This window comes from Gopherus flavomarginatus, chromosome 25 (genome assembly GCF_025201925.1).
Source record: "Gopherus flavomarginatus isolate rGopFla2 chromosome 25, rGopFla2.mat.asm, whole genome shotgun sequence".
Classification (NCBI taxonomy): Eukaryota; Metazoa; Chordata; order Testudines; family Testudinidae; genus Gopherus; species Gopherus flavomarginatus.
The window spans coordinates 12,230,336-12,256,362 of NC_066641.1; the positions used below are offsets into that span (position 1 = coordinate 12,230,336).

At 54.6% G+C, this 26,027-nt stretch overlaps 1 protein-coding gene across 1 annotated transcript; it reads left to right on the plus strand.

The window, feature by feature from the left end:
* The first annotated feature begins 1,330 nt into the window (after positions 1-1,330).
* Positions 1,331-25,687, plus strand: PPP1R1B (protein phosphatase 1 regulatory inhibitor subunit 1B). The gene is made up of 9 exons (XM_050935266.1): positions 1,331-1,662; positions 5,187-5,247; positions 6,010-6,032; positions 8,056-8,131; positions 15,658-15,834; positions 18,823-18,906; positions 21,407-21,478; positions 22,469-22,618; positions 23,930-25,687. The coding sequence occupies exons 1-9, from the start codon at positions 1,582-1,584 to the stop codon at positions 24,028-24,030; spliced, it is 825 nt and encodes a 274-aa protein (XP_050791223.1). The 5' UTR covers positions 1,331-1,581; the 3' UTR covers positions 24,031-25,687.
* Positions 25,688-26,027: the final 340 nt, after the last annotated feature.

Here is a 26,027-nt window from a genome sequence, read left to right on the forward strand (position 1 = left end):
TGAGGCAGGTGTTATCTCTATTTTGCAGATAGGGAATTGAGGCTCGCGGAGATATAAGTGACTTTGCTCAGGTCACACAAACCATCAGTGGCAGAGCCAGGTCTCCTCTGCCCCTGCCCAGTGTTGTATCCACTACATCTGCTAACCTTACCCTTTGAAATGCAGCAGATTCCAAATTAGCAGGCTCTTGCTGGAGGGAGAGTGTTTGAATGAGGCACAAACACAAAGCTGACATAAACACACCTGCAGGCAGAGCAAAAAATGCATGCTTTCATGTGTACACATTCAGAGTGTGCACACGCACACAACATAACTCACCATGCCAACACGTTCAGCCGATACACACGTGTGTGCACACACACACACACTGATGCATACACAAAACCAATGCGCACACATGCAAAGAGCATACACCATACACACGCACAACCTTAGATACATATACACATCCAGCATAGCTCCCCATAGCAAATTACAACAGCACCGTGTGGAGCGATCGGAGGGCAGCGGTGAATGCGTTTGAGAGTTTGACATTCTTTTCCCTTCTCCAATCGGGATGAAAGGTTGAAACCTCGAAAGAATTCTCAAACTGAAAAAACAATTGATTTTTCCCCTTGTTTTGGGTCAGTCGAAAACTTTCACTCGGCTCAGGTCGAAGAGCTTGGTGTAGATTTCAACCTTTCTTCTAGAAACGTCTTTGCAGTAAAACGAGCTTTACAGTTGGGACTGAAACGTTGTTTTGTGCCAGGAAAACTTAATTTTTCCTTTGGCAAATGTCAGCGTTCTGAAGCCCCGAACGTTTGGTTGCTTTGTTTTTCCTCAACATTATTTTCAAGCTGGGAAATTCGTTGCACCCGACCCTGTCTTGCTAACTGCCATTTTTCTGATGACAAAACTATTCACTGAACAAGTCCCAAGCAGCTCTAATCACTGCCCCTGCTGTTCAGCTGCGGAAACTGAGGCATAGGGCAGCTAACTGCCTTGCCTTAACTCAGCAGCAGAAGCGGAATAAAACCCAGGTCTTCTGACTCCCAACCTAATGCTTTATCTACTGGAGAACATCCAGTGCCTGGTTGCCCCATTGGGCAATGCTGCCCATTAGAAACCATTTGCTTCGGGGGGGGCATCTCTGCAGCTGGGCGGTGAAAGGGTTAAGACAGGACGTGGGTGGCTTTGTTTGAACCCCCCGCCCCCGCCAGTTGGCTCCCCACGAGGGCTCATTAAGCTAGCCCTCTGCCCCCCTGCCCAGGGAGATTAATAATTCAGGCTGACTCCAGAAAGCCAGTAATAACTTGTCTCTCCCCTCCCTCCCTCCCTCCCTCCTCCTCTTCTCTCTCTCTGCCTCTCCCCTCCCGTCTCCACCACTCACTGTGCAGCGGGGATGGAGCTGGGCTCAGGAGCTGTCTAACTCTGCTGGGGGACGGGGTGCAGACTCACTTACTGAGGAGCAGAGGAAGAGACCCTGCTGGGCTGGAAGAAGGCAGGGGCCACACAACCCCGTTCTCCCTGCGCTCAGTTCAGGGGGAGAGAGAGACGTGGACTTGGAGACTCCGCTGGGAAGTGGGAGAGAGTGACGGTGCGATGGACCCCAAGGACCGCAAGAAGATCCAGTTCTCCGTCCCGGCGCCCCCCAGCCAGCTGGACCCCAGGGCAGTGGACATGGTAAGGGGAGCATGTCGGGAGTGGGGGGCAACGGGGCAGGAGGCAGTGACACAGCGGAGAAATGCTGGGTTCTACGGCTGGTGCCTGCTTGCTAGGTCACACACGCACCCCCATGCAAACAGGCACATGCTCCTAGACAGCCCCTCACAGGTCCAGTCACACACATAGGTGTGGAGACACAATTCACACACCTGGTCACCCAGCCGCTCGGTACATTCCTCCCTGCGCACACTCGCCTAGCCCTTCGCACACACCCAGCCCTCCTGCACACCCACCCGCAAAACCAGTGCAAACAAACTCACGCCCCAGGCCACGTCTGTGCACCCCAGGTTCGTACCCCCAGCTGTGCATGCACTAAAATGCACAGTGGTCTGTGCACCCTACATCTCTCACACCCCCAGCCAGCCAGGACACTGGCACACCAAACAACCCTCCATCTAAAAAAAATAAAAAATCAAAGCCTGCTCAGGTACGCACCCTGCCGCGACACACCCAAGCCCAGCGCACACTCACATACACACGCGTCCTTCACACTCACACGCCAACAAGCAGCGGGCAGGATCCACTGCTGGTGTGAATCAGTGTGGCTATATTGACATCAGTGGGGCTGATTTACGCCAGCTGAGCATCAGACCCTATCTACTGAATGACCCCCGAACCCACTTTCTGAGCACAGCCCCAAGAAAGCACCATGCCCCCACCCGTGCCTTCCCTGCTCAGCCCTAACTCCACTTCCTGTCCTAGAGCCGGTCAGCAGGCTGAGGCATCTGGGCATTAAAGGGCTGGAATTTCATAAAAGGCACCGTAGTCCCTTAGCAGCCAGGAGGGCAGAACCTGAGCTCTTTGCAGAACCATGCCCCTGGAGCGAGAATAGCCGTTCGGGTGCTGGCCAGTCACCACGCAGGGTTAAATCTGGTGCTGGCCAGTCACCACGCAGGGTTAAATCTGGCTGCAAAAACCTCCCCCAGCTGCACAGGTGAGGGTGAGTTGTGTTTGTCAAGCCCAGGTGCCTCCAGACAGGCAGCACTGAGGACTGGATTTGCTGAATCCAGATGCTACTTGGGTCTGGGCCTCAGGAGCCCCCAGCAAAGAGCAGAAGGGTCGGGAGGGTGTCAGATCAAAGTTCCCCCTGTCTTGGGGGGCCTCCTGCCTGTCTGCCTGGGCTAGGTGGCTTCCGAGTTCCAGGCTGGGTCAGGTGAGATTACAGACGGTGCATGCCAGGCAGGGCGCTGGAATGACTTGTAGAGTGAGGGGGAGGTGCTGAGAGCCACTGAACCAAACTGTAACCCCTGGATATAATGGAATCCACTTCAAGCCAGGGGGTGCAGCAGCCCCACCCCCACCCCCACCCCCCCCCCCCTCGTTCCGGCACCTATGATGGCAGATGCAATTTCACAAGCAAACCCGGGTTCCGCTCGCACTGGTGATCCTCATGAATTGCAAGTCTAACCGATATGCTCCCCCCTCCAGCCACATAACCGGCCCAGCGCCGATGTGTTACTGGAGAGGAGCGTGACCTCAGGGTTATCAGTCAGAGATGAAACCTGGTTTCCGTTCCAGGCATGGGAGTAGTTTGACTCCTACATTTGGGAGGGGCAGCTCCAATCAGGCCAATGGCCCGTCAAGTTACCATCTCATGGAAGTTGGATGCCCCATGTGACCTGAGTTCAGGGGCCTCCATCTGGCGGACCTGGGTCCATGTGACAAATTGCACCAACTGGCCTCTGTTAGAAGCCTCAACAGGGAGGCCAAAGGGCTGTGGAGCCTGATTTCTCTTCCCTTCACATGCGGGGGCCAGCCAGGTGAGGGATGAGGCTGCCATGTCGGTCCCAGCAGCTTGCCCTGATGCTGCCCCACCTGTGCCTCCAGAATGGCCCGAACTGCCCCCCTGTAAGATGCGCTCAGCTTTGATCTCACTTCCTCCAGGTGCTTGGCCTCACCAGCCTGGCATCTGAGAGAGCCGATCTCATCCCGCTGGGCTGGACTGACCAGCCCCTGCAGCTGGACTGTCTGCCCCATCCTCTCCTACTACCTCCTCGCGAGGGAGGCCCTGGGCTTAGATGCTTCCCTACTTAATAAACCAAGGATGAGGAGAACTTGGTACATCCCCAGGCCTGAGCACTTACATCTCCCGTCTCACACTCACGTACACACGCTAGATCGTGTACCTACACACTGATACACAACGCCAACACACACACAGAGCGCCCATCTCACACACAATCACTTACACCCCAATACATACCAAGGCACACACCACTCAGCCACTTCTCCACAAAGCCAACTCACGCGCACACACAAGGTCACTTACACACAGATACACAAAACTAACACCCCAACTCACACACCCGACACCCATGTAAAATCAATGCACACACTAGATCACTCTCACTCTCTCTCTCTCTTGCACACCTCCTCACAAGGGTGTTAGGATTGTCAGGCAGCCTGGCCAGCCCCAGGCATTCCAAAACCACAAGTCAAAGTCCCCCCAGAATATCACAAGATACGCTAAAAAATCATGAGTTTTTTTTAACTAAATAAACTGGGGGTTCTTTTTATTCGCCTGCCGGTTTCTGAGACTTCACCTGCGTCACGTTTCCCTGCTTTCCCCAGCAGCCCTGGGGGGTGGGGGGCCTGCAAACGTCCTTATTTTTAAAAATTGAAATCGGAGATGTTTGTGATTCCAAGGGCCAGGGCTGTCCAATGTCAAGAGATAAAATTGCGAGCGCTGGCTGCTCTGTCATCTTCAAAGGGCTCCCAGAGGATGTGCGATGTGCAGCAATGTCTGGTGTGGCAGGGCTGGAAACCTTCTCCTACCCCTTGGAGAATCCCCATTGGCTGTAGCTGTTGCAGGGCTTATAACCTGTAGAGGGTATATATGTGCAAGTCCAATGCTGCCCAGTAGAGGGCGGTGATGATACGTACATTGTAAGGGTTTGGCTGCAGCTTTTTGGTACAGCCAGGCGGTGGACTAGACTAGAAGCTGCCTGGCTTAGGGCGCTGGGTTAGAGGGCATGTGATGGTGAAGGGTTACCTGAGGGGTGCAGGATTTTATTATTGGTATTACCGTAGCACCCAGGAGTTCAAGTCCTTGTCCAGGGTCCTGTTGCGCTAGGTGCTGTACAAACACACAATAAACAGATCGCCTCTGCCCCCAAGAAGCTGGCAAGCGAAGCATAACACAAGAGATGGGGTCAGACAGGGGAGCGCCAGAAAACAACGAGACAATATTGGTCAGCGTGGTCGGCTGGGATATCCGGGCCCCTGCGGCCTAATTGTTACCGTGCTCTTCGTAGGCATCGGCACCAAGGATGTCAGAGGCTGAGCATCCCACTGCCCCGGTGCCATGTCCTGGGGACCACAACAACGGCTCTGATGGGGGGTGGGTAGTGGAGGCCGGAGAAACCTGTTCCCTGTGGGCCAGAATGAAGCGAGGTGGAAGGGGAGAGGGAGCAAGGAGTCATCAGCTCTCCTCACCCCCACCTCAAATGGTGATGTTCAAATCATTCTCCTCCCCCGTTTAGATCCGCCGCCGGAGGCCCACGCCTGCCATGCTCTTCCAGATGTCGGAGCACTCGTCCCCAGGTGAGTCTGCTCTGGGCGGGGGTCGTGGCCTCCGTCCCAGTCGGGGAGGGACACGGCACAGAATGTGCGGGAGGCCAGGCAGAGGGAGGTCTCCACAGAGGCAGCGTCTCAGCCACCATCAGGGCCCTCATCGGCCTTTCTGGAGAGGAAGAGAGGGCTGGGGGGAGCCAGGTCACAGCTGGTGGTGGCTGGGCCTGGGGGTGGGGAGGCTCTTGTGGCCATCGCCAGCTAGCTGAGGTGCGCCAGGGCAGCAAGGCGGGCGACCCCTTGCCGGGGAGAAGAGGAATTGGGATTGAAGCCTGAGGACTCCCCATCCCAATACCCTTTCCTGGTCTCAGGGGATCCCCCTCCCCTCCCAGCCTGGAGAGCGAACGCCAGACTGAGAGGCCTGGAGGGATGCCCGAGGTGGTTCTCGGTGCCCAGCAGAGCGGGTCTAGCTCTGGCCTGCTATGGCCTGGCCCCACGGCCCATGGTGGTGCTGCCAGGTGACTCTCTCCCCATTTGGGCACCTCCCTGCCTGGTGATCTCGCTGCAGCCTTGCCTGAGGCTGGCATGGGGGCTGGGGTGAGCACCTGGCCTTGGGGCCCTGAGCCGAAGAGGCATTTGCCTTCCGTTCTCAGCAGCTCTGGCCCCAAGCACTCGGGAACTGGGCCCCTCTCTGACCAGGAGTGGGTGCCCCCTGCAGCTGTCCCACTCCCCTGGCTTGTGTCTTGATTCTCTTTTTCTTCTTCCCTCCTCTCGCCCGCCCTCTTCCTCGTGCAGAAGAGGATTATTCCCCATACCAGGTCAGTGACGGGGCCCTGCACGGAGGGAGTGCGGAGGATTGGCTGGGTGAATGGAGACGCAGTAAAATGGCCAACCCAGGCTCTGACCTGTATCGGCAGCCCCAGGAGCCCCCTCCATCGGCGTCAGTTGGGAGGGTGCAGGCAGTGGCAACACGAATGCTACAAAGGCCCCTTCCTCCAGTGGTGTGACTGGCTCAGAACAGGCACAAACGCGGCCTCTGGGGCATGACCCATCCCCAGACAGACTCATCCTAGTTCACCCATTGGTGGAAAAACCTGCTACCCTGGCATTTCCTGAGCTTGGGTGTGGGGCTCGGGGCATGGGACACGGAGAGGCTAAGGATCGGAATAGCAGAGGGATGGCAGGTCAGGCGTGTGGGGCATTGGCAGAGCTGTGCATTGGACTAGTGGGAGACCGTAGGTCAGGATGGAGGGGAAGCTTGTGCTGGTCACATATAGCTGCTGCTTTCGGTCGCTACCTATCAGGAGCCCCGCAAGTCACCGCGGTTATTCTGCATTGATTAAGGGATAAAATGTCAGGGCACCCCCGGCCCATGGCCTTGGGTCTTTTTCTTGCCCTTGTGAAACCAGCATGACAGTGATAGATTGCGCGGTGCAAAGTTACCTTGGAAGTTCCCAAACAACTTGAGCTGCCGCAAAGCCCAGCTCAATCCCCACGCTCCAGGAGCTTGGAGCCAGAGATTATCTCTGCCCATATTTTCCATGACTTCTCCTTGATCTCGAATGAAATTAAATTCCTTAATGCATGGCAAAGCGCTAAGCTGTAATGGGAGGTGAAGAAGTGAACAGGAGCCAGGAATTTGAAGCCTAGGAACCGGTTAAGGGTTTGGCTGCTCTTCAAGCCCCTCCACCTCCCTATGATGCAGAGAACTCGCAGTTTGTTACTGTAGAGGATTTGTGACTTATCTCGTCATTGCCACATACTTTCGCCACCTTGCAGTGTACTAACAAAACCAGCCCCTGGCTGGCGGCCACGGACAGTGCCATATGGAACCTTTCACCTCCGTGTGGCCAGTTCAAATCCTGCCCCAGTTCGGTATTGACGGTGAATGAAACTTGTAACCATCTGATGGGTGTTTGACAACGTATATGTCATGAACGCTCTGGGCCTCAGCCCAGCCCCACAATAGCAAGTGGCACTAACTGGTCTGTCTGAGGAGGGACATCCCAAAACCTGCTCTCAGACACAGTCCACTCACATGAGTTAGAATCCAAACTCACTCAGCCTCCCCCGAGCACCATCCCTACCCCGTGGAGTCTGGGAAATTGACAGTGAAACAAAGTTCACTTCAAACCCCTTTTCCTCAGGGCTGGCAGCTCCTAGGGCTCCTCCTCCAGGAAGTCTCAGCCCACCCTCTAGATCCTCTCTCTCCAGAAAGCCTCTCCCACCCAGGTGGAGTAAGGAGCCAGTGGCTTCCTGGAGTGAGCAGAACTGGGCTCTGGTCTGACACACACAGGTAGTGCAGTGACCACACCGTCCCTGTTCTGTGCAGAGAGGCCCTCAGATCCTTAAAGATGTTTAGGTGCCAAACTCCCAGTGATGTCAGGGATAGTTAAATACCTTTGCAGTGTTGCCGCTGTATCAGTCCCAGGATATGAGAGAGATGAGGTTGGGGAGGGAATATCTTTTATTGGACCAGCTTCTGTTGGTGAGAGAGGAGCTTTCATGCCACACCGAGCTCTCCTTCAGGCCGGGGGAAGGCACTCCCAGAGTGTCACAGCTAGATACAAGATGGAACAGGCTGTTAAACATAAGGAGTTAACACATGTTGCCTGAAGTGGGCAACTACCACCTCTGCAGTCTTTGAGGAACTGGACTTCTGTCTAGGCTGGTTCAACCAGTGCTTTTCGCCAGCCTCAAATTTGGCTGGGTCACCTGGCTGGCTGCTTGACTTGCTGTCCCAGCCCTGAGCTTGGCCCTCCATTCGTAGGCCCATGTTCACTGGAGACTCTTGATTTCTTTGCTCTGGTACTGTTGACAGTCCATTCTCCTCCCTTCCAGAGAACGTTGGGCGAGGGCCACCTGCTTAAAACAAAGAGGACCACCCCGTGTGTCTACACACCTCCCTCTCTTAAAGGTACATGTGCTTTCATTTCATCCTTTGCAAAAAGAAAGAAAGGGAGCAGCATTGAAATTCACACCTGTGCCGAAAGACAGTGCAAAGTCTATGCATCACCTATGTCCCACTTCACCCACAAGGTCTATGTATCACTCAAGTCCTGCTCCATCCCCATGGGATGTGTGTGGCCTTTTCACTGCCCTCTGCACAGCAGTGTGTTCCATCCTCACTCACTCACCTCCTTGTTGATAGACATCTTACTGGTCTTCCATCAGCTTGGGGGCAGTGAAACTTAGCTGGTCAGTTTCTGTTCCTGCGTCTAGTCAGTTTCACGATTCCCTGCAGCGAGTTTCGGTTTCCAAAAGCTACAAGGGAAAAGTTCAAATCCTTAAAGGCCACAAAATCCTTTGGATCATAACTTTGGGGCTTCAGCTGCTGCTGCAGAGCCGGGGGAGCTGGTACATTGTTTATCTCCCCCCCCCAAACCCTATTAAAAATAGCCAGTGTGTTTTATTTTAAATGCCTCAGAGCTGAGTGGTGGTAATTGTGCAGCACTTTAAAAATGCTAAAAGCTCTGCAGAGATCAAATAAGCCCAGCAGCAGCCAGAAGAGGAAGCAAAATAATTCCATCCTTGTTCTACAGGTAGGGAAACTGAGGCACAGAGAGGGGCAGTGACTTGCACTAGGGCCACACAGCAAGTCTGTGGCTCAGCTGGGCTTGGAATAGGGAGATCCTGGCTGCCAGACCCTTGTTCACTCCACTAGTCCCGGCTCCCTCTTTACAGAGGCTTTGTGTTAAAAAAAGACAGAGTTTTAGACCCAGAATGTGTTCCCTCTGCAATTCTGACAGTTATATGGTCCGATCTTGGGGGTTAAAGAGCTGTGCTTTTCTCTCTGGGTTTGCCTATGGCCAAGTTGTCTTCATCAGCAAAAGACCTTTGTTGCCTTTTGTGAGCAATGGGCCAGCATATATTTTGTGCATTGCTGATATCCCACTTAAGCTTCTTTTGAAGTCGTTAAATGGGACTTAGATGGTACATGAGGTTTGGGAAGGACCCTCTCTGCCGAGGTGAATGTCCCTCGCTCCCTCCCAAGTTCTTTCCCATTATTATATTACAGGAGCTTGTGGAGGCCAACGGGATTGAGCCCCGTTGTGCTAAGCTCTGTACAAACACTTCTGACTTATTTCAGTGGAGTTAACAGGCTTGGCCCTGTTTTTCTCAGCAAGTGTCCCTATCGGAGCTGTCAGCTGTTGCCAGGTGAGAGAGTGTAATGTACCAACCCCACACCAAACCCAAATCTCTCATTAGCACCTTTTGAGCTGAACGAGCATCACTGGGAAAATCAGAGGGCCTGGTTCTCCTCTCTCCTCTTCCCAGTGTAAATCAGGAGCGACGTGTCTGGAGCAGGTGGAGTTACACCAATGTCAGAGCGAGATGAATATGGCCCAGCGTGTTTACTGACATGATCTATTTAAAGCCCTAATTTGATGCTGTGTGTGCGTTCGACAATCTGTCTGTGCTGCAGACGCTGCCAGGTATTTAAGAGTTTACTGCCCCGCAGGGATCTCGTTGCAGGGTGCATGGCGATGGGGCTGCCTCAACAGGCAGTGAGATCTAGAGAGAGGGTCCTCGCTGCACCTAGCTCACCCCTTCTGACTGCTGCCCTGGGGATCTCAGTGCGCAGGGCAGACAGCCTGGAGTTCAGGCTCACCCCCACTCCCACGTTACCGACAGGGAAACCGAGGGCTGGAGCGGGGCCATGAATTGGTGGATAGTGGGGATGAGGAGTGGATTTAGGCAACACGTTTCTTGCTCGGCTGCTTCTCCGTCTCCCACACATACACAATCACCCAGTTTCACTCCTGCACACTCATACGCACACACACACTGTCTCTCTCTCTCATGCACACACACACACTGCGTCAAGCTCACACATACGTGCACACACGCTCTGTACCATACATAGCAATTTCCCATCAGCTGCATGCTCCCACTTAATCCGCACGCACCTATTGTTCTCACCTGTCTCTGTCACATCTCGGGTTCTGTGAAATCTGCCAGGACTCGGGCTCTGCTCTCCCTCCCCCGTGTTCCCTCCCAGCCCCCTGCTTTGTTCTGTCACTGCCTCTGAAGGCACGTTGCCTCCCGCATGGCAGCGAGAGAGGGAAGGACCCAGATGGTGCTGGGGGGCTGCGTTACCTGCTGGAGCTGAGGCCTATGAGGCTATAGAGGGGTGTGTAATTTGTGGGAAGCAAGGGGGAAATCATGCCCTGGGTCGATATCGCTCACAAAACGGGCATCCCAGAGGGAGCATGGCTAGAGAAGGGCCCAGCTTGGATGCTCCTGGGCTAGCAAAGGCCACACAGCTTGGAAAAACCCCAAAGTGCCTTGGGCTCATACCCTGAGCTGATGTGAACCAGTGCGGCTCTGGCGCAGGGGTGCCCATTCACATCAGTGGAGGATCTAGCCCCGAATCTGGCTTTGTTTCAGCTCCAGATGGTGAAATCCATCAAGGCCAGGACTAAGTCTCTCACACCCAAGATTTCTCTGGGACTTAAATGCTGTGTGCGTCATGGGGCACATCTACACTGCAGTCTGAGCCCCGGTCAGCTAACTCACAGGGTTCGGGCTGCAGGCCTGAAAATAGCCAGGGGGACATGCAGGCTTGGGCAGAAGCCCAGGCTCTGGGAGCCGTCCCGTACAGCAGTTTTACTGCCCTGCAGCCCAGGCCTGTGTCAGCTGACCCGGGCCAGCTGTGGCCCTGCCATGGGTCTTTTCCTGCTGTGCAGATGGACCCAAGAAGTCACAGGATTCATCAGAGTTTAAGGCGAGAAGGGACAATGGGCTCCTGTAGTTTGGCCCCTTGTAAATTTCACCCAGTTACCCCCATGCCAAGCCCAGGGAATTGTTATTCCCCCCACTCCCTGGGAAGTTTTACACCCTTGTGCCTTTAAAATGACTCACCCAAGGGCCAGTTCTTCAGCTTCCTATGGCCCCTGTGATCTGGAAGCCCCGTGCCCCATGAATTGTCCCCTTTCCATGGCCAGTGCAGGGAGCAGGACAGGGGCAGGAGGGGGTATGGCCAGGGTGTTCCCATGCTCCGTTCCTCTGGGTGGCTCTGATGCCCATGGGCCATGGGGGCTCAAGGCCCCTCTAACTCTGTCCAGGGCCAGAGCAGGCCCCAGGCGAATCGCTCTCTCCCTTCAGTCCCCGTGCCAGTGTTAGGGTGAATCAGGGCCCAAGGGTCAGTGGAATGAAAAGGGTCAATATTGCCCGGCCCTTAGTACAGCAGGGGCTGGAACGGTCTGTTCCAGCCTGGCCTCGGGGCATCCCAGCCAGTGTTGGGGAGCCCCGAGTGTCGGCCATGCCGATCGCTGGCCCTCCGGCCACCGATCCGGCCACTCTGGCTTTGCTCCTGCCTCTTGGCTCCCATGCAGGCACTGGCTGGTTTCAAGGCCGGCCGGAGAGGGAGGCCCGGCAGGCTCCTTTGTGCTGCCTTCAAGGCTGGAGGAGGGTGCTTCTCCCCTCCCTTTGCCATCACTCTATCTCTCTCCCTGAGCTTATCACTAAGTTCTCTGGCTCCTCTGCTAACCTCCTGCACTCCCCTTCAGTGCATTGGCAGCAGCTCAGGCAGCTGGGCTGGGTGCAGGTTTAGCTGCCTCAGAGCCAGTGGAGGCTGAAGTGTGGCCGGGGTGGGGGGGCACGCTCTGGCACAGCCTCCCTCTCCTCTAATCCAGGAGGGAGGCAGCAGGGCCCCGCCCGCCATTCTCCCTGCCATCAGTCCTACTTTACTGGTGGAACACGCTAACTGGCGTGTTAAAGGGACAGTGGCTTCAGGTCGCACTCTGCCCAGGCCCAGCTGGGATTTGGCCTCCTGGTTCCCGCTGCCTCAGTTCCTAGGATCAAGGGGGTTGAGACACCTACACTGACCTGCCCAGGATAGAACCCAGGCCCCCCTGCTCTAACCACTGGACCATACTCCCTCTCAGAGCCAGGAATAGAAGCCAGTTGGGGCCCCCAATCCTGTGATCCAGCCACTAGACTGTATTGCCTCTCCCTGCCAGGAACAGAACTCAGCCATCCTGACTGCCGGGAGGCCCCTGCTCTAACCAATGTACCCCGCTTCCTCCTGCAGTTACAAACCAAGAAACGTGACTCCCTATCTCCTGCTGTAATCAACAGCCAGGAAGAGACCCCAGGAGTCCTGCCTCCCTGTCCCCCCCTTTATCCCAAACCCATATTTCCCCTCGGCTCAAAGATGCGACAGCTCTTGTATTTCAGACCCTGTTTCTGAGTGCCCGTAACCACCTCTTTCCAGCCCTGTGTACCCAGCCCCTTAGCTCCCACAAAGCAAATGTTTCCTCGTTCTTCAGCCTGGGCAGGGATGTAGATCTCAGCAAGGAATGGGACCCACCTTGTTTGGGGAAATAAAACCGATCCGCGAGACAGAGACAAGAGTCCACTGTTGACAGTGGCTTGTTACCTGGTGGTGTTTATAGCCACCTCTGCTTCCTGCCCGTGACCCAACACACCCCCTCTACTGCATCTCGCCCTAATCCCTTTATTTTTCATCCCTGAAATATACATTTCAATTGCTTTTTTTTTTTTACAAAAGGCCCCAAATCTGAGCTACGTAGCAAGTTCCGTCGTCCCCCCATCTCCCCAAATCGGGTCAGATTTCCCCACCTGCTATGTTCTCAGCAGAGCCGACAAGAGGGGGGAGGAAGCCAGTACAAATTACCGGGGCCTGGCAGTATGGAAGGGGGTCTGGGGCCCGGCTTCCCCAGCTTCGTCGGCCCTGTTTAGCCAGCCCGCCCTTCCTGGGGGGCCCGGAAACTTTTTTTCACCTGGGCCCAAACCCGCTCTCGGCGGCCCTGGTTCTCAGCAGCCCCAATTTTCAGCTGAGCTCAGCTCACATTGAGGCGTCTAAGTAAGGACTCGCCCCCCCACTGTGACACCACGGCTGGGTTGTCAGGTCAGTGGTGATCTCCAGCCTGGAAGGGCAGGTGCTGGCTCGGACAGGGTGGAAATTCCGTGCTGTTCGGACCGTTTCAAGGTCACTGATAAAGCACCAGGGTTTCTAGGGACGGGGTGTGGAGGAGCAGGCTGCAGAGGCTTTGTCTAGGCTGCAGTTGGGAGCGGATCACCCAGCTCATGTAAGCAGACTCATGCTAGCAGTGGGGCCGTTCCAGCTCGGGTTCTCAAGCCGAGGGGGTCGGGGGGGCTCGAAAGCCCGGGCACCTGCCTGAGCCAGAAGATCCATTCACCGCGCTAGTGCGAGTCTGCCTGGGCCAGGAGGCTGGTTCCCAGCTGCAATGTGAACATTACCTGAAGCTGGGGCAGTATGAGCTGAGCTCTATAGCCTAGGGTCACCCAGCCAGGGCTGCCCAGAAGGGGGGCAAGTGGGGAAATTTGCCCCAGGCCCTGCAGGGGCCCCCATAAGAATATAGTATTCTATAGTATTGAAACTTTTTTTTATGGAAGGGGCCCCTGAAATTGCTTTGCCCCAGGCCCCCTGAATCCTCTGGGTGGCCCTGCACCCAGCTGCAAACTCCCCTGGCTGGGAAGTTAGTGACTGGCGCTGGTCCCGCGGGAAGCCAGATTTCATGAAGGCTACCATGCTGCTTGGAACCCTTTTGAGCCGCCTCTGTACCACAGCAAGGGTGAGCAGGTAGGATGGTCCCCACTTCGTCCAGTGGTAGTGAAGGGAAGGAGGTGGATGAAGACCCAGACCCAGTCAGCATGTCTAGTGATCAAACCGCTGGGGCAGAGCCGGATTCGTTTGAGGGAGGGAGGGTTTTGCCCCGTGTGCTTTGTCTGTTTCACTGGCTGTGAAGCTAATTCCTCTTGTCCACTGGGGTGTGAGCAGCAGCGTGATCTGCTGACAGGACAATCATCCTGGTGGGAGCTGGCGCCGTATTAAATTCCAGGCTGCTTCTCCACTTCACTTCCTGGCCAGGTATTCCACTCTGGCTCATTTGATGCTTCATGAGATCCCGTGGAGCCCTTCAAAGAGGGGCGCTAAGGGTATGTCTACAGTGGGGGGCTCATCTCCCAGGCTCCAGACAGAGCCCAAACATCTCCACTGCAATTTGATAGCCTCACAGCCCGAGCCCCGCAAGCCCAGATCAGCTGACCCAGGTTCTGAGACTGGGTGCTGCTGTGGGGTTTTGAACGCAGTAAGTGTACTGTGGACATCGGACATCTGACCTCTGAGCTTTCATACGATCCCCAGGCAGGCTGGGGGAAGGTCGTGGGAAGCTGCAGCATTGCGTTGTACTCTGAAGCTGTGTGTCTGCAATCTGCTGGCCGGTCCATTAGCAGGCTAGACGTGTCTGTCTGCAACACACACAGACACAGACACAGACACAGACACAGACACAGACACAGACACACACACACACACACACACACACACACACACACACACACAGAGAGAGAGAGAGAGAGTCTGGGGTGGGGGGCCAGCGTATGCAGGCACTGACATTTGCTGTCATAGGGCAGCCCTGTGTACTGCACTGAGCCGGCGTACCCAGAGGTTTGCCAGGAATGGGTTTCCAGGCACATGTGCAGATTGGTTCAGCAGAGGGCTGATTTGTGCAGGCCCGGTGGGTCTCTACCATACAACAAGGCTTCGCTGCTCCCAGGAGAAGATTGCCTCCTCCGCTGGGTCCGCTAGTCCAGGGAGAACCAAGGGCATCCAGAAAGCAGCTCCACAAACACGCCCAGAGCACAGGGGGATCAGAGCTCAGGCACTGGCTCTTCTCTGAAGGCGCCATCAGCACCTGCCGAGACTATCACTGCCCTGCAATGACAAACCCATGCCCGTGGGCCTGTGCTTACTAGCCACCCACAATAGCCAAGCAGTGTTCACATGTCACAGCACTTACAAGCAACCCTGTAACAAACAGGCCGGCATGCACATGGGATGGAGGGGAAAAACTGGTCAGGAAACAAACTTGAGGTTCACAGGTGGTGTTACTGTAACACCAATGATGTGAAGAATATATTGGTAATGTCCTTTATAGAGCTCAGACTTGATAACATTCTCTCAGCAATTGAAATCAGGTTTAACTCCTCTGAAATCAGTGTGTAAACTTGGGAATAAAACTGATGTGAGTGAAAGAAGAATCTGGTCTGTGTGGAGTTCCGAGAGAAAGGTGAAGTAGTTAGAAGACAGGCCTGGGAGCCAGGACTCCTGGGTTCTGTTCCAGCTCTAGCCACTGATTGGGTTTGATCTCAGGTAAGTGACTTCCTCGCTCTGTGCCTCAGTTTCCCCCCATTTGTGCAGCAGGGATAACACTGACCTGCTGTGAGGGAGGCTGTGAATGTCGTCTGGGGGTTGTGAAGTGCTTTGCGATCCTACAGTATAATACGCCCAGAGAGCTGGCTAGTGGGGTGTGGCTCCCATCTCTCGGATCCCACCGCACTCCACTACTTAGTGCCGGAGACCACAGAGGCTGGGTCGCCTGGAACCTGCACTGGCTGGACCCGGCTCCCACTGGCACAAGTTGGCTCTTCCTCCCTCCTTGTGCATTCCAGCCATGCAGCGCATTGTGCAGTCACACCTGGAGGCCGGCAGCGGCCTGGAGGACGAGGAGGCTGCCGAGCAGGAGGACAGCTCCGAAGGGGAGGCCGAGGATGACAAGTCCTGTGACCCAGACGACATTGACTCCGAGATCCCCGGCCCATGTGAACTCGAGAGCAGCGGCGCTCCTGGTAAGAGACATGCAGTATAAATAGCCACTTGGGGGGAGGCAGGGGGCAGAAGCAGCTGGTGCCCAAAGCTAGTGGTGTTGGGCTGCAGGTGCAGGCAGGCGCCCCGGGACTCGGCCCCACCAGGTTCCCTGCTCTGGGTCTGCACATCCTGCAGCACCCAAAATTTCCCCTTAGGGGCAGCTAGTTGTCCTGCATCCCAGTGGCAGTAGTTAGTACTGCAACTTGCCGTACATCAATGTAACACAGCAGTGCCATTGCCTGGGAAGAGGGGTAATGGAAAACCAGAGGGGAAGCTCAGGTCGCTAGATCTTCCCTCAGGAGGGGAGCCCAGGGCCGTGCGATGCAGCGTGATCATGTCCTACAAGGACAGGCCTGGGAGCCAGGCAGACGAGTGTCTAGTCCTGGATCCCGTAAGGTTGGCGCTGTGTTTCCAACAGCCCCGGGAGAATGGTCCTTTGCAAATCATGCAGCCAAGAAACTTAGCCAATGGCTGGCGGCTACTGCAGCTGTCCTTTCACTGCCAGGCTGGGACTCAGGAGAGGTGTTTTCCAGCTGATCTTGGGGACTTGCTCTGGGCCTCAGTTTCTCCATGTGGGGACAGTGCTAGACGCCAGCACAAATCACAGCTCTCTGGCTAGAAGGGTTGTTCCATTCGGTATCACGGCGATGGGAATCGCTGCTTTATTCGCTGTGCTGAGTCCATCCCTGGGGTGCCTCGCGAAGCCTGAGGAGCCGTCTCTGAACCGGAGAGCGGGACGAGTCCACGGTTTAGGCTCAGCAGGAGCTCCGGGATGACTCGTCCCGCTCCTGGCTGCCAGTGTTGGCGGAGAGTTCGTATCTGTTCTCCAGCTCAAAGGGCGGCTCAGCAGTTCCCAGGGCATCCTGCTGGCCTTGCTCTGCTGAGATTCCTCTTTGAAAGAAAGAGGTTTCCAAGCCCGGTGCCCTGGAGCAATGGATCCCTGTGCAGGGCTCAGCTGTTTAGGTTCTCTGGATGCTCAGATACTCCGAGGATGAGCACCACCAGACTCCAGCAGATGGGGCTTGCTTGGCCATTTATGGGAAGCAGGGCGTGAGGTGGGGGTTCTGACCTCTCTGAGCCCTGGAAGGAAGTGATGTGTGGGACAGGAGAGCCGTTGGGAAGGAAATTCCTGCTCATTTGCTTTAGTCCAGGGCAGTTTTCCCTGGATCCGAGTCTGGCGGTCAAGGAGTTTGGAAGCAGGTGGGAGGCTGCCGGCATAGCAAGATTCTATTTAAAGGCCCCAGTATTCCTTCCCCCCCACCCCGCCTTCCTTGGATCCCACTCACCAGGGGCCCGCTGCGCATACTAAAATATCCCTTCATTTAGCGCCTTTGCTGCTAGGGAGAAACCTGTAAATATTCCCCACCGCCATCACGCATACGCTCCCTCCCTGGTACAATGAGCCGCCAGTCACCTAGGAAACCATCCCTGTTGCTTGGCACGAAGGAGCGGTGAGCCTGGTGCCTTGGCATTCAGTCAGAGACACACACCCACCCCAACCCACCCACCTGCTTTCCCTGCACTGCTGGGGGATGGCGAGATTCCCCCCTCCAATTAAATTCAGGGAGGTGGGAATCGGGGACGTTTATCTTGGCACTTCGGCACCTCAGCTCCCGTCCAGTCTGGGCCGCGAGAGCTGGGAAAGGCTGGTTGGAGTTAGAGTTAAGTTCTTTGTTTCTTTTATCGTCCTGGGCTCCCACCCCACCGCTCCATCAAAGCTGCTCCATTCAGAAGCACATCCCCCTCTGCTATCCCAGCCTGGGGCTCTCCCCTTCCACAGCTCTGTCCATGCCCCTCAGTCGTGCCCCGCAGCCCCCTCCCCTTCCAGTCCTGGGCTCCCCACACACACACAGCGCTGCCAACACAATGGTAGTGAAATCTTTTTGGGAATCTGTAATGTGCCCCTCCCCCAAGCACCTGAGTGTCCATTTCAGATTTGTGTCCCAGTAGCAGTTAAAAGCCCCGGTCAGGATCGGGGACTCATGAGGCAAGGCCCTGCACCAACACTTGGGAAAACTTGGCACCTGTCCCAACTCCCAGCAAACATACAGTCTAAGAAGACAAGTCAGGTATGAAGTCGAGGGAGTGGCTGGGGGAGGGAAAGATATAATCAGAGAGATACAATCTTATAGACATCAATACCTTTGCAATTAGCAATAGCCAGAGCACCAGCTGTCCCAATTTGCCCCTCCAGCCGTCGCCAATTGGCTGGTTTCTGATAGGCCACATGGTAGCAGCGGGGGCATCTGAAGGAAGGAAGGGTAGCAGCTGCAGAGAGTTCTCCCTGTGTTCTGTGATTTAGATCTATTACAGAGGTATCTAGAGGCCTCGGCAGCAATCAAGGACCCATGGTGCAGGGAATTGTATGGACCTATAGCGAGAAGCAGCCTCTGCCCCCCCCTGCCAGTTATTTACTGTCTAAATAGAGGAGGTAAAGTATGGGAGGGGAAACTGAGGCACAGAGTTGCCCTGAGGCCCCTGCCAGAACTCACACTAGAGCACAGATCTCCTGAATCCAAACCCCCAGGTCTATCTACTAGACCGCCATGGCGGCATAAGGAATCTGGCCCAATGGGGCTGTATCCTGACCTGGTGTCAACGTTGTAGGGCTGAGAGGGGCAGCCGATCTCCAGGCCCCATTCAGTCCTTGGCTGCTGTGCTGCAGCTGAAGACAAAGGGGGATTAGCAGAGCCACCTGCAGCAGGGGAAGATTCTTCCCCAGCAGGGACACCTGTCTTATTTGCAACTGGGCCAAGACTTGCCAAGCTCACTCCACCAAACGGCCATCAAAGGGTAGCAAGAGCGATGGGGCGTTGGGGTAACAGAGAGTGGCTGAATTGGGCTGAAATAGCCGGTGACGGTGGAGTGGGGGAGGGACAGGATTTGTGCTCTGCAGACGGCGTGCCAGCCGCCCTGACCTTCGTTGGTCGCTCCCCAGATGGCTTATCTTGCTCCTGTATTCGTTCCAGGAGCCCAGGCGATGAAGGAGCTGCCTCTGGCACCTGAGGCCGCAGCAGCCCGTCCCAAGCCAGCTCTGCCAAAGCAGCACTCCGGTAAGGGAATGGCTCCCTCTTGTGAGAGGCCAGGGAAGAGGGATTGTACAAGAAGTACCACGGAAAGAAAGAAAACGGTTCCAGCCAAATCTGGGGAAACAGCTGACGCTGCTTTTCACAGGCTCGCACCCCTTCCCGAGTGTGCACGCACACTCCCCGCCCTGCTGCTAAGCTCCAGAGGCGCCGGGAAGCTGGTGATTACAGCAGAGAGAAATTTTATCAGGACAGGAGGCACATGTCATCGCGGCGGGCGGCGTCTCTCACCTCGGGGAGCCGGGCCTGGGGTTTCACACCTGCACTGGTGTCCAGGCTTCTTGCAAACACAACATCCAGAGGTTCTGGAGGGGGCGGCAAGGCAGGTGTGCAGGGGAGGAGGGCCAGGTGGAGCGTAGAAAGGTTGACACCATGGAACGCAGGCTGTTGAGCAAGTCTTGGAGACAGAGAGAACCGTGGTGTCCGTCTGCATCCAGCAGGCGTAATAAAGGAACCCCCTTAGCATTCAGTGCCCCAGAGTCCTCTCTCTTTCCTGCCACAACAGATCATTGATTTGGTTGGCACTGTTCTGTTTGGAAAGAGAGGTTGCCAAGAAAAAACTGGGGCCCAGAATCTGCTGTCAGATCCTCTGGGGCAAAACCAGAGAGACATGAACGGAGTCGCTCTGGATTTACACGGGGTAATTCACAACAGACGCTGGCCCCTGTGTATGGTAACAAAATCAGATTCTGATCTCATTTCCACCCATGTAAATCTGGAGTAACTCCAGTGAAGTCAATGGAATTTCTCCAGATTTATGCTGGTTTAACTGAGATCAGCATCTGGCCCGATGTTTCCTTCTCTGGGTCACAACAAACCCCTCTGAGGATTAGAATTGAAAGCATCAAAAACCAAAACCCTCAACCTTCAGTTTAGTCTTTGTGGCTAGTGCCATTTTAACTTTCGTTGCCATTTCTGGAGTGTGCTGGCTCAGAGCACACATGGACAGGGAGCAGCCCGCCTGGACTCCAGCAGTCACAGTTACACACACAAGGAAACTAAGCCCATCAGTTTCCCTTTCTGCTACTACTTCAGTTTCCCTTGGCAGCAGCAAGGGACAAAACCCAGCTGTGCTCTTGGGTCATGGCTGCACTGCAATACTCTAGCCCTGGGGTGAGCAGCAGGCAGGCCCCAGTTAACAGGCCTTCACTGGTGGTGCTGCACTCCTGTGTGTGTTGCTAGGACTTCTCAGGGAGGAAGAGCCCTTAGTTCTTTGCGTGCAGTGAGCTGGGCTGCTCTAGGATTCTTTGCCAGTCAGCTGTGGCGAGAATTGGTCTGTCCTGGGCGCATGAGGGGAATTGTGGGAAAGCACTGGAGGACAATAGGCACTCAAGTGGTTTGGCCAGTGTTAAACTGGAGACCGGGGCTAACCCAGCCCCATCCTGGTCAGCTAGCCTGGGCTTAAAGCATCTCCAAACCCAAGTCCGAGAGGGTTGGTTGGTGGGGAGAGGTTTGAGCTAAAATTGGATAAGAGCCTGGGTTAACTGCAGTGAAGATAGACCCACTTGGGCAACAGGATTTTGTGTGGACAGGAGAGGGCTCGGAGACAATGCCAGAGTTAACTCTGCAGTGACGACACCCTGGGTTTGCAAAACCTTCTTCAGCAGGAGTTTGCTTCGTTATTCTCAAACTAGAGGCAGTTCCATTCCGGGTCCCATTTTCCCTTCCCTCTCAGCCCCCAAAGCTGTGGGTGTGGAGGGGCTGGTGTAAACCATTGTTTTGGAGATTAGTCCCTCTCAGCTTTCTGGCTCTCCCAAACTAGCTAGTTCCCCTTGGAGCTGGGTTCTTCCCACTGCAGGGAAGCACGTTAACGCTACAAAGGGTGAGGGTGGTGGTTTCATTGACAGGGAAACAACAGAAGTCTGTTCTCTCCCCATTCAAAGTGCAGGCAACACCTCTAGTTTTAGGGAAAGCTGAACACTCAGAGCGTAACTCACCTAGGGGGTGGTCTCATGCTGTGTGAAACCAACGGCAATGCCACAACCCACTTCCCCTGTTGGGGGAATCACTCAGAGGGCACCGGTATCCTCTAGCTCTCAGAGATGACTGTCCTAGCTCTGGATTCCTCCCAGCCTAGGGGACCTGATCCTTTGACTGTAAAGGAGTCCCTTCAGACTGAGACCAGTGTAAATCAGAGAATCACTCAGGATGTATCTGTGCTCTTCCCCAACCCCCTCACTCTGAGTCAGGGCTCTCACTGGGCGTTTGATCGCCCCTAATACTGTGCTGCTCAGGATCTACCGTCCTTGATTTGTGCCTGGACACGGTAAGCATGTCCCACAGTTCAGCTTAGCTATGAGAGGGGAGCCCGTCCGTACCTCTGCAGGGCTGTTGCTCAGAGCACATCGAGTTGTGACATGTTTGGCCTGCTTGACGATTTGTTTATCCCCTTTGTTAATATTTCCGATGGAGAATTCTGTGCAATGCGTCCTGTTCTTTTTCTCATTTGTTGCTGCCCACTGAAAAGCCCCAGGAAATGAGGCCAGAGCATTTGAACCCCGTATCTATCCAGCTGTCATCAAATCACACAAAAGGAAAGGTAATCTGCCGGCGTGATAGACAATGGCGAATCAATGGGGATTTGCTGCAGTGGGTGGGAGACCCAGCAATGCCTCCAGGGTTAAGGGTCAGTTACCATCTCCATTATGCTTTCAGAGGAGGCACCTACCTGGCCTGGCGCTAACCTGGGGGCCAGGCTTTATAAGCCCTGGTTTCGGTCTCCCTTTGCATTTTCCTTGTTTGGGTTTTGAAGCATCAAGGCTAAAATTAGCACCATTTTCAAGCCCCCAGCCCCAAGGCCAGGTGTCCACTACAAAGTCTTGTCAGAATAGCTAATGTTGTTCAGGGAGGTGGTCTTGCTCTAGCAACAGAGAAACGCCATCTGCTGGCACAAGCTGCGTCTACACCAGGGGGTTGCCAGGATGGCATTTGTAGTGTAGACAAGGCCTAATTTTCAGAGGACATAGATCACCCACAGCTCCCGTCCATGTGTCCATCTGACCTCTTCTTCCTCAGCCAGCTGGGCCCCGGGCCAAGGTGTCTCCGAAATTGAGCTACCCCAAATAGGGTGACCAGACAGCAAGTGTGAACAATCAGGATGGGGGTGGGAGGTAATAGGACCCTATATAAGAAAAAGCCCCAAATATCAGGACTGGCCCTATAAAATCGGGATACCTGGTCACCCTAATCCCAAATCAGTGGCTTTTTGTGGCTGCAAATTAATCAGGCTCCCAAAGGTATTTCATTAGCCTTCCCGGAGCGTGTAGACTGGTGGGCTGCCTGGGAGGAACTTTGGAGCCTTGAGTAGAAGAGACTAGAGGAAGGGTCTTTCCAGAAGATCCTAATGTTAATTTTAGGGGAAGGAGGGCTTGGATCTGGATCTGCCCTGGGCTCGATCGATCATCAGGATTTCACTGATTCATGGTGACGTTTTAAAGCACTTGTCTGATTGTTGCATGAAGCCTGGAACCCTCAGTGATGGGGGATGGAGACTCCCATCATTTAACATGTGGGTGTTTACTCCCGGTAGGTGGCCAGAAAGTGTCCTTTGCTGGCGGGATAGCAGAGCTTGGGGATGAACTGAACTCGCTCACTGAATGGGAGAAACCTGAAGCTACTGAAGGAGAGGGGACCAAGGCCCAGGAACCAGATCCAGGACAGGACAGTCCTTCCCCAAGTGGTAACATCATGAGCCTGAGGAGCAAGAATGGTGTTGGGGGGGGGGGGTGTAGCAGGAGCAACAACAGAATTAATCAGTGCTGGATGCAGAGTCCATAAATAGAGCCAGTTAACGCAGAGCCCGTTAACACTTCAGGGGTACCCGCTCCTTGGGCGGCTCTCAGGCAGCTTCACAACATTCATTAAAGAAGCCTCATCTAACCCACAACAGTGGGGTAGGCAAAGGAAAACGCAAGAGCCACATCCCCAGTGCTGAAATGCAGCCAGCTCTGGGGTGGAACGTGGCTACTGTTTTAACAGCGCATGGCAACTAACAGCTGGGAACACAAAGCGAAGGGGGAACCTGCATCCTGTTGAAATCGCATGGAGAAGCTTGGCTCAGCAGAAAGGCCTCCCCTGAGCTAGAGTTTGGCCACAACACTCTGGTTAACACCCAGACTCTCACAAAAAGAGCCACATGGCTCTTTTAATAGCTACAAGCTGGGATCCCTGCCCCGCCCCCCAGAGGCTCGCTTGGTGGGATCCATGGAATGGATATTCCCCCCCTAATCATGCATCTGGATTGCAAACAGTAACTGCTTTGCAAATGACAGAGTGTTGGGTGGAAGCAAGGTCCTCCCATTAGATAAAGGGATGTCAGCCTAGGGCAGTTTGGAGAGCTGCTTTCATGATTATTGTCATCCCAGTAGTCTCTACGCATTAGGAACCGGGGCGCAGGCAGTCTGGCCCAATGGGAAGGACTCGGATCAGAGGTTGGGGGGTCAAGTCAGAGTCAGTAGTCAGCCGACGAGCCAGGGTCAGTGCTGGGTCTGCTAGCCAACGGTCAGGAATGCAGGAAATGGGCAGTAGCCAGAGATGAGGCAAGGAGCAGGAGGACCCAAGGAGAAGGGCAGGAGTGAAGTGGGAATGGGCTGGAGGCAGATTACAAGAGATAAGCAAGAGCGGAATCTGATGCAGTGGCAATGGAGAGCATGCAGGGTCACTCAGCCACCCACTCGGGTCACTTCCTGGCTGAAGCAGGGGGTGCACACCTTGGCCATTCCAACAGGACTTCCTGCGGGGCCTGACCTTCCAGGATTGGTGAGGTGATTCTATAGGGACAGTCCCTTGGTGGTGACAAGGGAGTGGCAAAGACCCAGGGTCCCCACAGCCCCAGGCTCTAAGGACCTGCACCTCAGAGCCATAAACTGACTCCTGTCAATCCAAGATCCGTGCACTAGGTAACATGCAAACAAATAACAGGTGATCCCTGCCTTGGGGAGCTCACAATCTACAGCTTCTGCATCTTTTTTTTTCCTTTTCCCCTCCCCAGAACACAAGGAGCGGAGACACGTTGGCTTTGCAGAGAGACCTCCACGTTCCGCTAATGTAGAAAACTGCTCCGCCACCTCCCCGCTGGGAGGCACCAGTTAGCCTGGCTGGCGGAAAGAAGATGGAGGAAGCCGTCACAGAGGTGGAACGCACTCATCTTCCCGCTCCATGTTATGGATTCTCTTTCCTTAACGGCCTCGTTTACTTTATTCTCCCCCACCCCACACACACACACTTCCTTTCTCATCTTTCTGATTTTTCCCGTGACCTGCCAATGGATGACTTGTTTCTGTTAAGTGAATTTAGTGCTGGCGAAAGGTGGCAGCTGGACCAGATGTTTGAAAGCCTCTGCATGTCCATCTAGATGATAGAGATGGGCAAGTCCTCTTGCTGTAATCCATCCCAGGCCGGAGGTTAATGCAAGATTTCCCCTATTCTCCATTTACTAGTGCCCTGTCCTGTCCGTCTAACAGTGCCAAACAATGGGGCTTTGGCCCCTTCCCTTAGGAGACAATCACACATCCCAGTGCAGTACAGGGGGCAGCAATGCAAGCTTCCCCCATGCCTTCAACCCTAAAGAAAGGCCCTTCCTTTGGACAGTTCAGTCTTTTTGGTCCATTAGTCCTTGCCCTCTTTGCTTGAGCCTGCTATAAGTGGGATGGGGGGGGGGCAGTTAGTGTCAGCGATGGTGGTGCAGGGGAGGTGGAGACCTTGCCCAGCTTACTAGAGTTGTTGTAGCAAGAGCTGCCCTAGGATGTGGAATCCTGGCTTGTGTGGGAGGGTCTGTGGGTGCATGAACATGCAAAGCTGGGCAAGAATTCCTTCCTTCCAGCACGGTGACGAATTGGTCTTTATCTCCCCTAGTTTGTATATTTCATTAAAGAAAACCGGCCCTGGGCTTCTCTGACAGACCACAGAGCAAGACAGGAGCAAACTCCAGCTCCGTGTGGCAGGGGGAAGCCCAGTGCGTCTAGGGGAGTGCTGACCAGAGGAGAAAGCTTGAAGGTGATTCCACCCACTAGAGCATCTCCATGACTTTCAGTGGACCAGAGACTGGATGTAGGGGCACCGAACGCAGGAGAGACAGGGCAGGTGGGATTACTTTAAAATTAAAATGTGAAATGGCACTGGACAATTGAATAGAGATGGAGCCAAATCATCATGTTGGTTCACCAGCCCTGGAGCCTGAAGTCCTCTAGTTTATATCCTAGGGCAGATAGGGTCAAGCTTCCCCCACCAACGTGCCTCAAGCTGGATCTGCAGGAAGGATCCTGGCTCGGATCCTCAAAGCTTTTGTAGGTGCCTAACTCCCCTTGAGTCCCTATCTCTAGCGAGGGAGAAGGCCTCCCACTCAATCCTCGACTTCTCTGCTGATGCTGCCTAGTAGAAGAGGCCAGTTTGTGACAGGGAGGGAGGATTTTTGTCATGTGGCCACTTATCTACTGGGACCTGAGCCAAGAACCCACTAACTTGTTTCACAGGAGCCACCGCACACCTTACAATGGCTAGCGGCTTGAGCTGGATTTGAACCAGACCCCTGGAGGGAACGTTAACATGGAAAATGCAGGAAGCTCCTGTTTGCCAAATTCCAAATGCTGTTTTCCATGGTTATATCATCTCTAATGGGGACTGCGAGCAAGAGGCAGCTTCTTAGTTTAGTTTCGGTCTCTCTCTCTCTCTCCTTCTGTACCCTTTGGTCCTGTATTGAGCAATGCCTCTTCCATGCACCTCATTGCAGTAATAAAGCTTTGTAAATAAATCGTTGCAGTGTGTTTTATTGGGAGAGGGTAAAGGAGAAGTTGCTCAGATACGATGGGCCTGGCTAGTCCTCCTTCTGTCACCAAGTGCCCAGGAACAACTCCAAGGCCTCTCAACAGCAGGTTTGCCAGGGTACGGTAAGTGCATGAGGCTGGCACCTAACTAGGAGGCTGGTGTAGTGGTTAATACCTCAATCCTGGTAAGCAGAAGACTCGGCTGCAACTCACAATCCCTTATGCTCCATAGAGTGCTAGGGCCTTGGAGAGCTGGTGACAGAGGGAGCGTGGGCTGGAGTCACTGCAGTGCCAGGTGGTTAAAGAGTAGGTTCTTGTCTGAGACTC